This window comes from Trichechus manatus, unplaced genomic scaffold (assembly GCF_000243295.1).
Source record: "Trichechus manatus latirostris isolate Lorelei unplaced genomic scaffold, TriManLat1.0 scaffold00027, whole genome shotgun sequence".
NCBI classification, from domain to species: domain Eukaryota; kingdom Metazoa; phylum Chordata; class Mammalia; order Sirenia; family Trichechidae; genus Trichechus; species Trichechus manatus.
The window spans coordinates 10,854,582-10,873,375 of record NW_004443963.1 but is presented as its reverse complement, the minus strand read 5'-3'; the positions used below and the strand labels follow the sequence as shown (position 1 = coordinate 10,873,375).

Here is an 18,794-nt window from a genome sequence, read left to right as displayed (position 1 = left end):
TATACCAGGCACTGTTCTAAGCACTTTGTATATATTGATTCAGTTAACCCTCTCAAATGCCCGCTAAGGTTAGTACTGTTATTACCATCTCCATCTTACAGATAATGAAACTATGAAACAAAGCGGGTAAGTAATTAGCCAGGAGGAGAACCCAAGCAGCCTGGCTCCAGAGCCCACGTCCTCCCCTCTGTGGGACTGAGGAGGTGAAATCATCAGAACTGTGCCCGGCATTTTTGTCCTTCTTTCCTATGAGACACTTTCCCATCATCTCTTCATACCTGGAAGGTGGGCTGTTTCCCTGGTTACAGAGACCTGACTTTAGGGAAAAGGATGGGGTTAAAAAGAGAGAGTCAGAGAGACGGAGGATCAGTGTGTGTGTGTCTATGTGTGTATGAGTATGATCAACTGCCAGGGCCCATCTTGGGCACTGTGATAGAGGGGCATGTATTGCGGGGAGGCTAAAGGGTAGAATCTTATGGATTGACTTATGTCCCCCCAAAATATGTGTTGGAATCCTAACCCCTATACCTGTGGATGTAAACCCATTTGGGAATAGGGTTTTCTTTGTTACATTAATGAGGCCGTGTCAGTGTTGGATGTGTCTTAAACCTAACAGATGTAAAAAGAGCAGATTAGGTACAGGAGCAAGCACAAATGGGGAGAATAGATGCCATGCCACATGAAGATCGCCTAGGAACCGAGGGGTGCTGGAAGACACAAGGACCTTCCTCCAGAGCCCACAGAGAGAGAGCCTTCCCCTAGAGCAAGTATCCTGAATTCATCTGTCTAGCCTCCTGAACTGTGAGAAAATAAATGTCTGTTCTTTAAAGCCACCCACTCATGGTGTTTCTGTTACAGCAGCACTAAGAAACTTAAGACAGGCAGTGACCTAGGTGTCACCATTTTAAGGATCAGGAAAGCCCACCCAGCTAACAGCCTCCCCTTTCATGCTGTGTCTTGGCCTTAAGGTTGAGTCCCCTGAGGGCTACCATCCTGTTCCCGCCTTGGTTGGCATATGAAGCCTTGCTAGTCAGTCACACTCCCTCCCCTGCTCACAGTTTTTCCAGGTGGGAGCAAAAAGAGGTATGAATGATTTGCATACTTCAGTGAGTTGAGTGGAGGGACTGAGGGGGTGGGGTGCACAGAGGAGGAGGCCGGGAGCTTTGAAAATAAACGCCGCCCAGCTCCGTTTTCTGGCTGGTCAGCTCCTCCAGATTGGAAGAGGTGAATTTATTCTGTCGGGAACACTTGAATTGTTTTTGACATAAAGAAAGGCTCAGAGGGCAGGCTGGAGACTGGGATGTAATAAGCTCTGCTTCCACAGACAAGCAGGCTGGCAAGCCAGAAATCTGTCTTCGTTTTAAGCAGTATGCTGACTGCTCTGAAACCAACTCTGCCCTTGCCCAGTTTCTGGAAAATGGGCCCCCAGTAAGCTGAGCCTTGAGAGCAGAACTGATTTATTAATCAGTTGTTTCAATCCAGAACCATGTTATGCTCTACGATTATTACTTCATTCAACCTCACAGCAACCCTGAGCGACATGCATTATTATCTCCATCCTACAGATGGGGAAGCTGTGACTGGGAGATGGTGAGCAATGTGCCCAAGGCTTCTAAGAGATACTGGCAAGATTGTAAGAGAGACTGACGGGCAGGACTTGAACCTGGATCTCTCTGGCTCCGAGGCACTTGTTTTTGCCCTGCTCTCATGACGCCAGCAGTGTCCTGAGCTACCTGTGGTTTCTTTTAAGAGATTTTCAGTCCAAAAGTATTGTACTATGTGTCTGGATGTTTTTGAAGGGGTCTTGGACACAAGCAGGGGCAGCAACTGTCACGTATCCAGTGCTTGGTATGTACCAGGCGTTGTACCCAGCACACCCACACACAGGTACTCCCCGCTTTTCCTCCTTAGAGTATTTTACAAGTTCATGAACTCTGAGGCTCAGAGAGGTTATGGTGACTTGGCCTCTTGACTTCTTGGGTGACTTACCCAAGAGGATTACTCTGGTGGAGCCAGACATAGAAAGCAAGTTTATCTGATTACCACTATACCAAACTGCCTTATAAGATCTTAATTTTAGTAATTTAGATTTAGCAATCCAAGAGAGGTTAATAAAGTGACCCAGAATCACTCAGTATTTCAGAGCTGGGCTTAGAACTCACTCTCTTAGCTCCCAGCCCCGCCTTCTCTTCAGCTCACCAGATTGCCCTCCTGCTGCCTGTAGACCCTGCACTGGAAGCATTCCATCCTCTGGGGGACTCGCTATCCTAATAAATGGTTCAGCCCCAGGTGTTCAGCAAGCCACAGCCAGGGTAGGACGAACTAACAGACACAGTGTCGAAGGGCCCAGGCTGGCAGTACCATCTTGGTAAGCACATGTGCTCAGAGTCTGTACCCTGGAACCACTTTATTGCTGAAACAACTTCATAATGAGGCCCTTTCAGGACATCAATATCAAAACCTCCTTGAGCTGAGTCTGAAATGGGCCTATTTGGTGACAAATCCATCTTCGTGACAGTTTGTATGTCAGTGAGATTAAACGGGATTTGCAGAAAGCACTCCAAAATCCGATGCTCTCGATTCTGAGGGAAATACAGTTTGCAAGGCCCCATTTTGTAAGGCATGCTGCTTCCTGGGAGGTACATCTAGATATCCCAGTATATCTGTGTGTACATGTGTGTTTGTGTGTATAGCAAGTCGCTGTGTGGTGCAAATGGGTAAGTGCTTGGCTACTAACCAAAATGTTGGCAGTTCAAACCACCCAGAGGCTCTTCAGGAGAAAGACCTGGTGATCTGTTTCTGAAAGATCACAGCCATGAAAACCCTATGGAGCACAGTTCTACTCTGAAACACATGGGGTTGCCATGAGTCAGAATCGACTCGATGGCAACTAACAGCAATAGATAGATAGATAAATAGACCGACCAACAGAATGATTGATTGATTTATATAAAATCCCTCAGGGTTGTTTCGGTTGCAAGCAACAGAAATCAACACTAGGCAGCTAAATTAAAAAAGAAAACAGTTGGGAGGTATATCTTCTGGAATCAAAGGAAGAATTGGAAAACCAACACTTGGGACCGTAATTAACCAGGCAGCCTTGGGCCCCTCCGCAGTAGAAGGTCAGAAGCTTCCAGAGGGCTGCCTGACGTTAATGCAGTCCAGCTCTGTGGTCTGCCATCTCTGCGTCTCGGCTGAGGTTTCAAAGGATGAGAAACTGATTGACTCAGCTTGGGCCAAGCGTCCACCCTGGACACTGTGCTTCAGCCAGGCATTCTATCACTGGGGAGCTGCCTCTGTGATAGAGGCAATAGAAGCAGGAATTATTTTTGAGCAGGGCACTCTAAGAAGTGGCTACTAAAATATTCATGGCTATAATAGTAATTTGAGGCTTGGATAGATAGAGACATCCACCTTTTTATAATCTTATCTATTTGTATGTCTCTGTATCTATTGTGTATGTGTGTATATATACACTCTGCCCACCCCTTTGTAGTCAGCCCTCCCAGCCTTCCCTTCGTGTCCATACCATTCATATCTTAAAATAATTAGCGGCAAATGCAATCTTGGGCCCTTGTTTAGAGGTAAATGACAAGAATGTGAGTGCCATGCAGGCAGAAACTTTGGCTGCCTTGTTAATCCTGTATCTCCAAGTGCCTAGCATGGTGCCTGGCACGTAGTAGGTGCTCAGTGATTGTTGAATGAGTAACAACCACCCACCAGTGCTGAATACTCCCCCCCCGCCCCCAGGTGGTTCCAGGTACTTTACTATCTTCATGCAAGAACATTTTTTACACCCATATGTCTCCTCCCCAACACTCAGAGTCATAGATAAGGTGCATACCTTTCCTGGAGAGCCCTGGCTCTGCCTGTGTCTAATATAGGACTGATATGAAAGTGCTAGCTGACATTAGATGTCCAACTATGGATGAGAGGAATCGTGGGTGCTTGAAAACTATGACGTCTTTGTTCAGAGGGACAAAGGGAGAGAGGAATCCAGGCCAGGACAGGCTGACTCAAGCCACAGGCCCTCAGACTGGCTAAGTATAGCTCACCCAAATTCTGTCTCGGTGTCCTGCCTTATGAACTACCCCAGAAACAATGGCATGAAGGCTGTGTATCATTTGGCATAGCATTAACTAAAGCATAATTATAAAGAGTGTACTACAAATGATATTCTGGGGGTTTTAGAATGAACTTCTAATTCATCTCTCAACCATGCCCTCTCAACTGGGAATCTGAACCAATTGTGGCTTCGGAGAATTGTCCTTATTCTAACCTGGTCCAGGTTCTCCCTTGTCATTCGTTGTTACCAAACCCTGTGTCCTTCTTGGACGGTGGCTTTGATTTGACCCATACTGACCAGGCTAGCATAGTCACTTCCTCTTAGCAGACCAGCCTCAGTCCCTCCTTGCACCCAGGCTCAAAGTCTAGTTGAGTAAAGAGACCTTAATAGCACAACAGTAAGCAGCTGTATTGCGAAGGAAAGCTACTTGTTCCAGTATTTTGCAAAATGCCTTCCACTGGCTACCATTTCCCCAAGAGGCTGCTTCCTTGTTTCAGAGATTACAAGCAGACAGTGCATGCTGGCGTTGAGACGCAAGGGTCAGGGTCTGAGTCAGAAGTGACGTACCAAGGCCATGGCCAAAAGCGATCCCAGAAGATCAAGCCAGGGAATAATCATAGCATCACAGTATAATAGTGATTGTTGCTACATGCCTGCCATATGCCAAGTGTGCTAAGCAATACTTGTATTACCTGGTTAGGTCTTCACAACTGCAGGAGGTAGATCTTACTACCACCATTTTAGGGAAGAGGAACCTGAGTCACTTGCTGAGATGACAAGACTCAAAGTGACAGAGCCAGGATTCAAATCCCATCTGTATCCATATAGCCTCATGCCATATGACCCTCCCTCAGACTGTCTCCTATTCCAAGTAATGGCCACAGAGCTGGGAAATGGAGACAAATCTAAAGGGGCAGGAGCTGAGTGTCAGAGGAGAAGAGCAGAAGGTCAGGCGCAAAGGCAGGAGTGAGTGAGGGGATGGAGAACTTGCCCTCTAGGAAGTGTGGGTGCCAGAGCTCTGTCTTATTGGGTACTGGCTGCATGAGGCAGGCCTGTCCACTTAAAGGTTCAGGGTCTGTAGGATTCAAGGGGTTGAAGATACATGGAGATGGCACCTGGAAGTGCCCAAGTTGATGGTTCTCTCATCAGCTTTACATCCAACTGCTCAGCTTCCGTGTGGCAAGAAGTGCAGTAGCCATGTTCGGCCCTCCCAGTAAACCCAGCTAGATGGGCTCCAACCCCTGTGAGTCCTTTGAAAGCTTCCTTCTGCACTTGGCCCTGGCTGGAGTGCCCACGCTGTAGAAGTGGGGGAGCTTCACCCCAGCCCCTCCTGGCTGTCCTGCCCTCTGTTCACTTTCTACAAAGACCCACCTCTCTGGCTCAGAGGCAGAAGCTCTCAATTCTACTCCGGTCTTCCTGAGTGGTATTTGCAAGCTACTTAGCCTTCTTGGGCCTCAGTTTCCCCAACTTTAAACTGGGAGGGTGACTTGGGCATTCTCCCTTATACTCCCTGCCTTCGTGGGAAAGGCCTTGCCTGGTGTCACGGGGACCCTGTGTCTCCTCCTGCCTTCTCTTTTCAGGAAGTCTGTCATCCAGCTCGACCTTGCCAACACCAAGAAAGCGATGATTGTCCCCGCATTCGAGACACTACGCTACCGGCTCTCATTCCCCAAATCTAAAGCGGAGCTGCTGTCGATGCTGGACATGGGAACGCTTTTCACATTCAGGTGAGTGGCCCTCACTGCCGTCCCTCACTGTTGTCGTTAGGTGCTGTCGAGTCAGTTCCGACTCATAGTGACCCTGTGTACAACAGAACGAAACACTGCCTGGTCCTGTGCCATCCTCACAATCGCTGCTATGCTTGAGCCCATTGTTGCAGCCACTATGTCACTCCATCTCGTTGAGGGTCTCCTCTCTTTTGCTGACCCTCTGCTTTACCAAGCATGATGTCCTTCTCCAGGGACTGGTCCCTCCTGATACCATGTCCAAAGTACTTGAGACAAAGTCTCACCATCCTCGCTTCTAAGGAGCACTCTAGCTATGCTTCTTCCAAGACAGATTTTTCCTTCTTCTGGCAGTCCATGGTATATTCAGTGTTCTTCGCCATCTCTTAGGGCTACCCAAAGACCTGCTGTCTCCTGGGAAACTCAGACACCAATGCCGTTGGCCCTGAAGAGAAGTTTGTTGCTGACATTAGACTATTTTAAAGCCAAGGAAAGCACCACTGGCCCTGAATAATGTTTTTGGAATATTCTCTCCCCAAATGCCATGTACTTTATCTTGTACAAGGTGACTGATATTATCTGTCCAGAGGGAAGGATAGGCATGTTGAGTAGGAAGGCACAGTTTAATTTTTTGTGTGTGTCTGCTTCTTTCTAAACTCAGTTTAGGTTCTTGCTCCCAACTCCTGGCTCTGAATTCTCTTTTGTTTGCTTGTTCATTCATGCATTTGGTAAGTGGGCTTCATTTTATTAGCACCGTGGTTGTTGGTCTCTCTCCTACTCCCCACCCCCGACCCCCGCCGTGTGTGTGTCTGTGTGTGTGTGTGTGAGTGGTCTTTCCTGTGGTCCTCAGGCCTGGGGTGGGCAACAGTAGCTTCATCACCTAAAATCATCAGGGTGAGTCTAAAACTGCACACAACAGAGGTGGCAGCCGACTCTCCTGTTGCCTGAGTGACAGTGGCAAACAAAGCAATCATTTTCCTGATTTCCCAGTCCCCTAAGTCCTGCAGGACTGCTGGCAGGGGACTATCCCAGGAGTCCATATGGCTACACAGGTATAATTGGGTTCCATCTCCTGGGAACAGGCTGTGCCATTAGTGTGGCACCCCTGGGGAAGTAGGAGTCCTGCTGGGTCTCTTAAGAGCAATCTGAAGACAGAGCTGTTGCTTTTGCCTGCTCCTCTTTCAAAGAGATGCTTCATTTTGAACAGTGGAGTCCCTGGGTGGTGCAAGCAATTAAGGTTCAAGTCCACACTCAGTTGCTACCTGAAAGGTTGAAGGTTCAGGTCCACCCAGTGGTGCCTCAGAAGAAAGCCCTGGTGATCTATGTCCAAAAAACCAGCCATTGCAAAGCCCACGAAGCACAGTTCTGCTTTGACACACGTGGGGTCTCCATGAGTTGGCATCAACTCAGCAGTAACTGTTTGGTTTAAGAATGGCCAGCTCTTCCTTTGAGCGAAAAAGCAACATTTCTAGACAATCTGACTTTTATTGAAAAGATTATAGTAATAATAACTTCGGTTTTCATACCACTATTAAGTTTGTGGAATGCTTTCCCAAACTTTATTTTGTCATCAAAGTAATCCTGGAAGGTAGATTATTCATTCTGTGATTCAGAGGGTATTGTTTTCACATCCTGTACAGATGAAGAAATTGAGGAATCAGAATCAGAGGTCCTAGTGGATCCTGGACTCAAATCCAGCCTTTTTTCCTCTACCCAGAGTTCTGAAAATTGATCTAAAAGAGCTAGTACCCCTATGAAACAAGCATTCTTTCTTTTTAGAAAGGAATAATACCTTCCATTTAGTGAGTCTTAACGTCTGTCCTATAGGGTCGCTATGAGTCAGAATAAGCTCGACAGCAACCGGTTTGGGTTTTTTTTTTTTTTTTGGTTTAACGCATAGCAGTAGCCCTGGTGGCATAGTGGATAAAGCACTTGGCTACGCTTGGCTGCTAACCAAAAAGTTGGGGGTTTGAACCCATGAGCCACTCCTCGGGAGAGAGATGTGGCAGTCTGCTGCTGTAAAGATTTATAGCCTTGGAAACCCTATGGGGCAGTTCTACTCTGTCTTATAGGGTCACTATGAGTTGGAATTGACTTGACAGCAAAGAGTTTGGTTTTGGTTAGGTTAACGTAATGTAGGCACTGTGATCAGCTCGTTCAATCCTCACAACAAATCTACTAGGCAGGTATTATTATACCCATTTTACAGATAAAGAGCTAGAGGCTCTGAGAGGTTAAATAACTTGACCAGGAACACACAACCAGTAAGTGCTAGAATCCATGAACTCCAGATCCTGCGCTCTTAATCTAAATACCATCAAACCTCTTTAATCAAGTCCTAAATTTTTACACCATTCACTGTTTCGAAGATGCAGGGGAGAAACTTGCTGCTGGAAATTAAGACTTTGAGGCCAAACTTTAGTCCAAGTCTCCAAAGCATCCTTCCTTCTCACTCCATCCCCAGGTGATTAGAGAACTAATTTCAAGGCCAAGTCAGTGAGTGTGAGATCTGGGGTGTGGCCTGCTGTGTCCATGATTGCTGCTATGGCTACCAGCTTGCAAGCTACCATGCCAGGTGCTAAATTACAGACCTCCCCTCCAAGAAATTGCTTTTGTCCCTTTCTCTCCAAACGATAAACTCTTAAACCTCAAAGCAGCTGAAAACTACTCCCACCACACCTGGAATGAACGAGAAAGCATCCACTCTCCAAGTCCTCCAGGGCAGTGGTTCTCAGAGCGGGGTCCCTGGACCAGTAGCATCAGCATCACTGGAACTTGTTTGAGATGCAAAGTCTGACACTTCACTCCACATGTTCTGAATCAGATACTCTGGGGGTGGAAACCGGCAATATGAGTTTTAGACAGTTTTCTAGGTGATTCTGATGCACACTTGAGTCCCTGGGTGGCACAAAAGGTTAAGTGCTTGACTTCTAACTGAAAGGTTGGCAGTTCGAACCTACCCAGAGGCTTCTCGGAAGACAGGCCTGGTGATCTGTTTCCAAAAGGTCACAGCCTTGAAAACCCTGTGGAGCAGTTCTGCTCTGCACACATGGGGTTGCTGTGAGTCAGAATCGACTTGACAGCAACTGACAACAACAGCTCAAAGCAAAGTGACCCAAATCTCTTCTGTAAATGGCATCCTGCAAAGAAAGCTCTCTCGTCACTATTTTTTTGGAGGCTACCTGGTGTTTATGGTCTCAGAGAACAATCCCTGCAGTTCAATATCTGCTGGACTGATAGTGGACTCCTCTGGTTGTTTTCAGGCCATGGCTCGTTTTAATGTTGGGTTAATTGTAGGTTAAGTTCCTGGATGGTGCAAACGGTTTGCACTCAAGTACTAACTGAAAGGTTGGCAGTTTGAACCCACCCGGTAGCACTGGGGAAGAAAGCCCTGGCAGTCTGCTTCCATAAAGATTACTGCCAAGCAAACCCTACAAAGCTTGGTTCTACTCTGTAACACATGGTATTGCCACGAGTCAGAATCAACTCAATGGCAACGGGTTTGGTTTTTTGGTTAATGACAACTTCACTGCGTTCTGGGCTGACCAGCCATTCAACCTCCTTATCACTGTTTGAGACAGAGCCAGGGGAAGCTGCCTCCCCACCAGAGGAACAGAAGTAACCCAGCTGCCTGCAAGCTGACTGAGCTGTACCCCTGCCTTTCCCCTCTTTCTTCCCTTCACATTATAATAGGCCACGAGTTTAGAAGGTATATAGGATATTGCTGAGAGCTGAGAGTGGGATCATTGTGAATTAATATCATATGTTTTCCGCAAACAAAGGGAAATAATGAGAATATCTTCATTTTTTGAGGACTCACTGTATATGAGGCACTCTCTGGGAACTTCATGTGAATTTATTTACTCAGTGATCATAACTCCATATTGTTATTATTGTCTCTGTTTTACCAAGAGAAGGAAACAAAGGTTCAGAGGGTTAATTAACACGTCCTAACCTGTTTGAATGACAGAATTCAAACCCAGGCAGGCTGGCTCAGGAACCATTCTTTCCATCGTTTTGTTAAAGTGCCTTTTAGGGGACTAGTATTTATTAATGCCTCCGTATGCCAGCATCATGTCATGCTCTTTACAAACATTTTCTCATTTCAGCTCCTCAGCAATTCAACAAGATATAGGTATTATTAATACAAGAGGAAAATAAAGGTTAGCTAACTGAAGCGCTTCGTTGTGCGAGGTCTCACAGCTCATAAGTGGCCGAGGTGGGATTGGATCCTGGTCTGATGCTCCCACTGTGCCGTACTTTGAAGCTAATGCACGTTCACAGCCATCGCTTGGGCTCTGCCAATTCTGTCAAAGGCTGCAGATGTCAAGGCTGTCTGCTCAGCAGTTTACAAATGGGAAATCAACTCCTTCCTGTTCTGATTTTTGGATTAGACTCAAGATTGGCATTCTCACACCATCCCTCCTTTTCACACTCCATTAAAGCGCCATTCCTCGACCTTTCATCTTCTTCCATTTAAGTGACCTTGATTTTGGTGGAAGTTGCTGAATTGATGGAGCTGAGATTCAAGTCCCTGCCTTTCCCTAGCCTGGCCTTCTCATCTAAGAAAACAACTTGATGGAAGTCTACCTTTCGGCCAGTGCCAATTCAACCACTCTGAATCGTTCCTTGAGGATTGGAGGAAATCCATCCTCAGTGTTGAAAGAGCAAAATAAAGAAGCAGTCACGTTCCCTGCCAAAAGAGCTTTACTAGCCACACCAAACACTTACCCTCACTTGAACCCTCACTTACTTTAAAGAACTTTCCCTGAGGTGGAGATGGAACCCAGGACTGTGAGCTCCTTTCACCCTACAGGAGCCCTTGGGTAAGGCAAATGGTTAAGCACTCGGCTGCTAACCGAAAAGTTGGCAGTTCAGATCCACCCAGAGGTGCCTCAGAAGAAAGGCCTAGAGATAACTTCTGAAAGGTCACTGCATTAAAAGTCCTATGGAGTGCAGTTCTACTTTCAAACACATGGGTTCACCATGAGTCAAAATCGACTCGATAGCAACTGATTTGGTTTGGTTTTGGTTTTCTCGCTACAGTTAAGCTGTTGAACTCACTTTCTTCCTGTCTTGTTTTTATTTTATCAGGCTTTGCTTTCTAGCTCTGCACATGATTTTTCCCTAATCCCTTCCTCTTGGGCCCTGTGTATTGCTTCACTAGACTCCCAGCTTCCTGCCACCTCTTGGTAGCTTCCAGAGGCATATTCCTGCCCCACTAACTCGTCCTTGCTTAAGGCACCTCTCAAGCTTTTAGATTACTTATTCATTCATTCAATTTAGTGTATGTAGTAGTCATTGAGTACTTGTTCTATAGGTCAAAGACTGCAAGATAGAGATATGTAAGAGACGTAGCCTAGTATTAGTCGGTTGAAGATCCTGGCCCGTGAGCCAGACTAACTGGGTTTGAATCCCAGCTCTACCAAGTAACTATTTAGAAGTTGACATTGGGTAAGTTAGGATTTTTTTTATATGTAATTTTATTTATTTTGTTGTTGCTGAGAATATACACAGCAAAACATACACCGATTGAACAGTTTCTACATGTATGTACCATTTAGTGACATTGGTTACATTCTTTGAGTTGTATAACTATTTGTCTTAGTCATCTAGTGCTGCTATAACAGAAATACCACAAGTGGATGGCTTTAACAGAGAAGAAATTTATTTTCTCACAGTCTAGTAATCTAGAAGTCCAAATTCAGGTGTCAGCTCCAGGGGAAGGCTTTATATCTCTGTCGGCTCTGGAGAAAGGTTCTTGTCATCATCTTCTCCTGGACTGGGAGCTTCTCTGTGCAGCAACCCTGGGTCCAAAGGATGGGCTCTACTCCAGGCACTGCTTTCTTGGTGGTGTGAGGTCCCCAATCTCTGCTTGCTTCTCTTTCCTTTGATCTCTTGTAAGATAAAAGGTTGTGCAGGCCACACTCCAGGGAAGCTCCCTTTACATTGGATCAGGGATGTGACCTTAGTAAGGGTGTTATAACCCCACCCTAATCCTCTTTAACATAAAATTATAATCACAAAATGGAGGACAACTGCACAGTACTGGGAATCGTGGTCTAACCAAGTTGTCACATATTTTTGGGGGACACAATTCAATCCATGACACTATTCTCAACTTCTTTTTCTGAGTTGTTCCTCCCCTATTAACATAAATTCACTGCCCCCTAAGATTTCTATCTAATCTTTGGAATTGCTGTTGTCAATTTGGTCCCATATAGATAGTTCTTAGAAGAGCATAATGCATAATTTTTTTACTAGTTAAGATAAACCATTGTTTGGTTTTAAGAAGACTCAGGGAGTGTTTTTGGTTTAAGGTTTAAAGATTATCTCAGGCAGTAGTGTCAGGGGTAAGTTGTAAGAATTTAATGCAACGGATATAGTGTTTAAAATAGTACACAGTGCATGTTAATGCTTAGCAAATGTTAGCTTATTATTCTCATATGGTTGTATTCATTTTCTATTGTTGTATTACAAATTACCACAAACTTAGCATCTTAAAACAATGCAAACTTATATCTCACAGTCTTTGTAGGTCAGAGGTCTGGGCTCAGCATGGATGGATTCTCTGCTCAGGGTCTTATTGGGCTGAAATCAAGGTGTCAGCAGTGCTATGGTTCCGACCTAGAGCACATGGTTCTCTTCCAAACTCACTAGTGGCTGGCAGACTTCCTTTCCATGTGAACTGAGATCCCATTTTCCTGCTGTCTGTTAGCCAAGACTGGTCTCAGCTCTTAGAGGCCACCCACAGTTCTTTGCCACATGGCTCCCCCGTAGACATCTCACAACATGGCTATTTGCTTCCTTCCCAGCCAGGCAGAGCACATATCTCTCTGACTTCCTGTTCTGCTTCTGACCTTTAGACCCAGATTTAAAGGGCCCATGTGATTAGGTTCAGCCCATCTGGACAATCTCCCTTTGAATTAATCCAAAGCTAACTGATGAGTACTCTCAGTTATGTCTACAAAAATCTCTTTTCTAATATAACGTAGCATAATCATGGGAGTATATCTCATCGTATTCACAGGTTCTACCAACACCCAAGGGGGGCAGATTATACAAAGGTGAGGGTCATTAGGGGTCATCTTAGAATTCTACCTACCACAATGGTCTCTGGTAAGAATAACTATAGTACAGGCCAGTCGCAATTAGTTTTATATAAATGACACACAGCATTCCCAGAGTCCACATACCTTTTCATAGCGAGTCTCTCCTCACTGTGAGGAATGTAGATAAAGGACTATATCAGCATGTACCTCCACTTCCTTCAAATCAGCAGCGTTTGACAAGCTCGCCTCCTTCCCCTCCACCCAATGGCATTTCTCCATGTGTCCTAGGTACCACGTCTGGACGAAAGGCCACGCACCCACAAACTTCGCCAAGTGGCGGACCGCCACCACGCCTTACCGGGTGGAATGGGAGGCCGATTTTGAGCCATACGTTGTCGTGAGACGGGACTGCCCTGAGTACGACCGGAGGTTTGTGGGCTTTGGCTGGAACAAGGTGGCTCATATCATGGAGCTGGATGCACAGGTGAGATGGATGGAATGTCCTACTGGTGTTGCAGGAGGGAAAGAGAGACCTAGATCTGAGAGCAGAAAGGGGACCTTGGAGACAAGAAAGCAGAGACCTAAGAGGGAACAAGATGTGTTCAGACACCTGGAGTAAGAACGTGCCAGTGCTAATCCTTGAGGCTGTTGATTCCTAAACCACTGGTCTATATCCACCCTTAGGTGAGAGTTGGGTTCCAAGCCAGGTCCCAGCCAAATGTGAGTTTCCTGTGACAAACCAATTTGTTGTTTCATTCTCACCCAGCCCAGTGATGAAGACAAGAAAGCAACAGCCATTCATCACTTGGCCTCTGAGTCATTTAAGTGACAGAAAGCATTCTAGGAGCTCTGTATGAGTGACACAAAGCATGCAGATGAGACCCAATTATTATTCCACCCTAGAACTACAAAAGTGATTTTTATGCTGTGTTTAGTCATAAAACCCTTTCATCCATTCAGCTAGTATTTATTGAGAACCTACTTCAAAAGAAATCTTATGCGGAATTCTGATATTTTAAACCAAGGCTTGGCAGGCTTTCTCTATAAAAGGTCAGACTGTAAATATTTTAGGTTTTGTGGCCCTACAGGTCTCTGTGAGCACTACTCAACTCTGCCGTTGTGGTTTGAAAGTAGCCTTAGACAATATGTAAACAGATGGGCATGGCTGTGTCTCAATAAAACTTTATTTACAAAAACAGGAGGGCAGGGCCAGATGTGCTGTAGTGTGCCAACCCCTGTGTAAAACAGCTGAAATCAAAGTTGCTCTGGTAAAGTTAGGAGAAAGTTGCCTGGGCCCCCAGCCCCACCTTTTCCCTTCATATGTTAATTTCCAAGGCACCTCTTTCTTCATAGATCACAGTGTAAATATTTCTCAACGACAGCACTTCAAATTCAGGAAAAGCTAAGGTAGGGCGTCCATGCTGGCTGCTCATGAGAATCACCTGGAGAACTTTGACCAGGTCCAAGATAGTTAAGAGCAATCCCAGGTGATTTTAATGCACACCTAGGATTGAGAATCACTGATGGTAGAGAGAAGGTTGTAGAATAATGTCCATTTTTAAAAACAAAGTGTGACCTCTCATATCTGTATTTTCACTAATACATGGAGAGAGCCCAGAGCTATTAGCAGACAGAAATGTTTAATCGGCCTCAGCTTCTATTTGAAAGAAAAGAAATGTCATATTACTCATGTATCTACCAGTGTTATAAGGGGAACTGGTTCAAATAAAGTTCATTTTTCTGTCCCTGAAACCTGGGCTTTGTTTATTTTAGACAATGTTGAGAGAGCTCTTGCAAACGTGTTTCATTTTTCCTTTCTTTGGCAGCAGCCCATGCCAAACATAGTTTTACCCTTTCCAGTCATGTAAGGAATAATGAGTAAGCACCTGACAGGCAATACAGCCACACCTGTCAGTATAGGGGTTTGTGGGATTTAGAGGGCTTTTTGTCCCTACATGAAATGCAGGGGTGGCTTACCCAGTAAGCAAGGTAAACATGGGCTTACTTGTGCTTACTTACTAGTCTGTAGTGTAGTTTTACATCTGAAACCTACGTGAAATTGGTCACTACAGATTAGTAAGTAAGCCTGTGCTTGCCTTGCTTACTGTGTAATTCATCCGTTAGGGATTATAAATTTGAGAAGAGGTTTTGATTCTGTAGGAAGGTGCTTTGGGGTTGGGAGGGAGACAGATGCCAGCCATACCTAGAAGCAGAATCTTTGATGTGGTGAAAAAATGTCAAATTGTTCACTACAGATGGATGATCTGGTAAGCAAGGTAAGCCCCTTGCTTACCTTGCCTATTGGATAGTCCGCCCTGATGAAATATCTCAGACAGCTAAGCTCTGTGAGTTCTAGTGTTTTCTTTTCATGGTTTTTCTCATTCCTCACCATCAGCTAGCTGTCACTTCTTGCTGCCATCACTACTTATCTGTAACAGCTACCATCACCCTTCACAATTTCCCTTTTCTGATTACCTTCTGATCTGCTCTGGGCTAGGAAACTAGATAACCACAATTTATTAGAAATTATGTCCAAAAGCAGAGTAAATAGAATCTGAGTGAAGGTATGTTGGGTGCTGCTTTGAGTTCCATGTTCTGTATTTTGACCGCACCAAACCAAAAAACCAAACCCATTGCTGTCGAGTCAATTCCGACTCATAGTGACCCTATAGGACAGAGTAGAGCTGCCCCATAAGATTTCCAAGGAGCAGCTGGTGCATTCAAACTGCTGACCTTTTGGTTAGCAGCTGAGCTCTTTAACCACTGTGCTACCAGGACTCCTTTGACCATACAGAGGCTTTTTATGTTTGATCTACGTTTTTAACTGTCTTCTGCCAAGTTGGTGGTGTAACTTGTAATAAGAATGTGTAGGGGAGAGTTGTGTTCTCAGTGAGCTTCAGTCCAGTTGAACATTTAGGGGTTTTGGGGAGGTTGTCTGTTTTTTTATTGTGGTCAAAATATATATACCACAAGATTCACCAATTCAACATTTTTTACATGTGCAATTCAGTGACACCGTTTACGTTGATCATGTTGTGTAGCCATCACCAGTATCCATTGCCAAGTTTTCCATCACCAAAACAGATATTCAATGCTTTCTAAACAATGACTCCTCCTTTGCCCCTCCCTGCCACCCCTGGTAAACACTAACAAACTTTGGTCTCTATGCATTTGCCTGTTCTAGATATTTCGTATGAGTAAGGTCATACAATATTCGTCCTTTTATAACTAACTGATTTCACTCACCATAATGTTTTCAAGATTCAGCCATGTTATAGCATGTATCAGGAGTTTCATAATTTTTTAATGGCTGTGTCTTATTCATCTAGTGCTGCTCCAACAGAAACACCACAGGTGGATGGCTTTAACAAAGAGAAGTTTATTCTCTCACAGTTCAGTAGGTTACAGGTCCAAATTCAGGGCGTCAGCGCCAGAAGCAGCTTTCTGTCTCTGTCATCTCTGGAGGAAGGTCCTTGTGATGCATCAGTCTTCCTTTAGTCTGGGAGCATCTCAGCGCAGGAACCTCAGATCCAAAGGACACGCTCCGCTCCCAGCACTGCTTTCTTGGTGGTAGGAGGTTCTCATGTGTCTCTGCTCGCTTCTCTCTTTTATATCTCAAAAGAGATTGCATTAAGACACTATCTAATCTTCTCAACCTCATCAGTATAACCGCATCACAGTGATAGAATTTACAACACATAAGGAGATCACATCAGATTACACAATCGTACAGTACTGGGAATCATGACCCAGCCAAGTTGCTACACACATTTTTTGAGGGGCACAATTCAATCCATGACAGGCTGTATGTAACTACCACGTTTTGTTTATCCATTCGTCTGTTGGTGGACATCTAGATTGTTTCCACTCTTTGACTATGTGAAAAGTGCTACAATGAACCTTAGTTGGAACATTTGTTTTTATTTTCTTCATTCCTTTTTTTTTTTTTGTCTCCTCTTTTGTACTGATCCATGGAGGTTGTCAAATCTTATCCATGTCCTATGAGAAATCACAGAAACAGATGTCGGTTAATTGAGCCAGAGATTCCCCTATGGTTTGCACCATCCTAGAGTGACCATGTGCGTGTAAACTCATGTTTATCAAGAACTTTTATGGGCCATGAGCTGTGCTCGGCACTAGCCGTACATTATTGATTTCATCCTTACAGTCATCCTCTGAGGTCAATATTTTATAGATGAGAAAACTAAGATTCAGAGAAGCTAAGTAATTTGTCCAAGGTCATAGCAGTGTCCCTGCTTTCTTTCAGTGGTGCTACGTTGCTTCTTGGTGTCATTCACCAGTTCATTCATTCACTTAGTCATCCATTTGGGTATTCACCGCCCAACGATGGGGGCTCCTAAAAGTGCTCACACTGCTCTTGTCTTCTTCCAGGAATATGAATTCATCGTGTTGCCCAACGCCTACATGATCCACATGCCTCACGCCCCCAGCTTTGACATTACAAAGTTCCGTTCCAACAAGCAATACCGCATCTGTCTCAAAACCCTGAAGGAAGAATTTCAGCAGGACATGTCCCGCCACTACGGCTTCGCTGCCCTGAAATATCTCACGGCTGAAAACAACAGCTAGCACCAAGGTGCCCACCGCTAGGGAGAGACATACCGCAAGGGAAGAGCCACTCGTTGTTGGGGGCCCAGCCTTCAAACTCAAAATTTAGCAATGCTTTTTGGTTTGTTTTTATTTGTCTCTTTGGCCCAACAAAGCTGCCCTCACTACAGAGATCTGGAATGAGGTTCCAGCAAGCCCCTCTCTGCCCTGCAACCCAGCATTCCCAGAATGTGGAAAAACAGCCCACCTATACTATCTCTTCAAGAATGGGACACGGAGGGTGAGAGGGAGTAAAGGGACTGTCACCTTACCACAAAGCTACACAACCAAGGCAGGTCTTTAGGACGTTCTTGTTGCTTTTTAATAATTATGCTTCCCGTCATAGCTGGGGAGAAATGGAAGTCAGGGTGCTGGGGCTTAGCTATCCCAGGAAATAAAAGCAAAAATGTCTCTTCATTAAGAGGGAACTTTCTTTGCCCTGCAGTCTAGATCGGTACACAGGAAGGAAGGCAAACCAATGATCTAAACCAACTACTTGGAAAAATCCAATGGGGACATTGTATCTGGAGGGACCTGGAGGTGGTGGTGGTTGGTTCTTTCTCCAAGGTCACTCTCGTTTTGTTTTGATTTGTTTTTGTTTAGGGGATTTTGTTTGTTTGTTTTTCATCTGAGAATCCAAAATAGAAAAAGCTGATCCTTTCAGGTTCTGAAGAAGCAGCCACCTCAATGTCCCTCTATCAGCAGTGGCCCAGCAGGGAGGACAAGCATCTTCAGCTGGTAGTTAACCATGGGCAGCTTTCTTCAGGATCATCACTGAATCTCCCATGATTTTGAATTCCTTACTCTCCTGAATCCAGGGGCAACAGTGGGGACTGCAGAAATGCTTGGGCTGACTGTGTCATACCAGTCACATCTTCTTACTGGCAGTGACGGTTTCACAGGGAAAGGGCTTTGAAGGAACTATTTCAGTGCACAAGAAAGGTATGAACCTCTCAGTCCTTTAGAAGAACTTTAATGATTCACGTGAGCCCAGGGCTAAAGATTCATGTGTTGTCTGGAGACCAAGGGGAAGCACATGTTTGGATTCTTCTGTATCATGCCTGATTCACTGTGGATGGGAAGAGGTCGTGACCTCTGTCTCCCCTTGGGACCTGCCCAAGGGTAGGCAACACCTTCACCGCTACACAGATCGAGGAGACACTGGACTTTTTACCCATTTTCTTTAATCTTCAATATTAATGTTGTGTTTACATTGATGAGAACAAGAGTTAATGCCCTACCCTCTGCTGGGCTGTTTGTATTGAGTTGCAATGTGACCAGCGAAAGCTGCATTCAATAAAAGGAAGTACAGACTGTTTCTTCCCCATGCCCCTCCCACTCCTG

At 45.1% G+C, this 18,794-nt stretch overlaps 1 protein-coding gene across 1 annotated transcript in view; it reads left to right on the top strand.

Annotated features, from left to right (window-relative positions):
* The window catches only part of LARGE1 (LARGE xylosyl- and glucuronyltransferase 1), a 382,255-nt gene extending 364,605 nt beyond the window's left edge, over positions 1–17,650 (top strand). Inside the window, exons 11-13 of the mRNA XM_012554797.2 lie at positions 5,647–5,793; positions 13,131–13,326; positions 17,235–17,650. Of these exons, the coding sequence (XP_012410251.1) occupies positions 5,647–5,793; positions 13,131–13,326; positions 17,235–17,432 (541 nt within the window). The 3' untranslated portion in view covers positions 17,433–17,650. The remainder of the gene's footprint in view (positions 1–5,646; positions 5,794–13,130; positions 13,327–17,234) is intronic.
* The last annotated feature ends 1,144 nt before the right edge of the window (positions 17,651–18,794 follow it).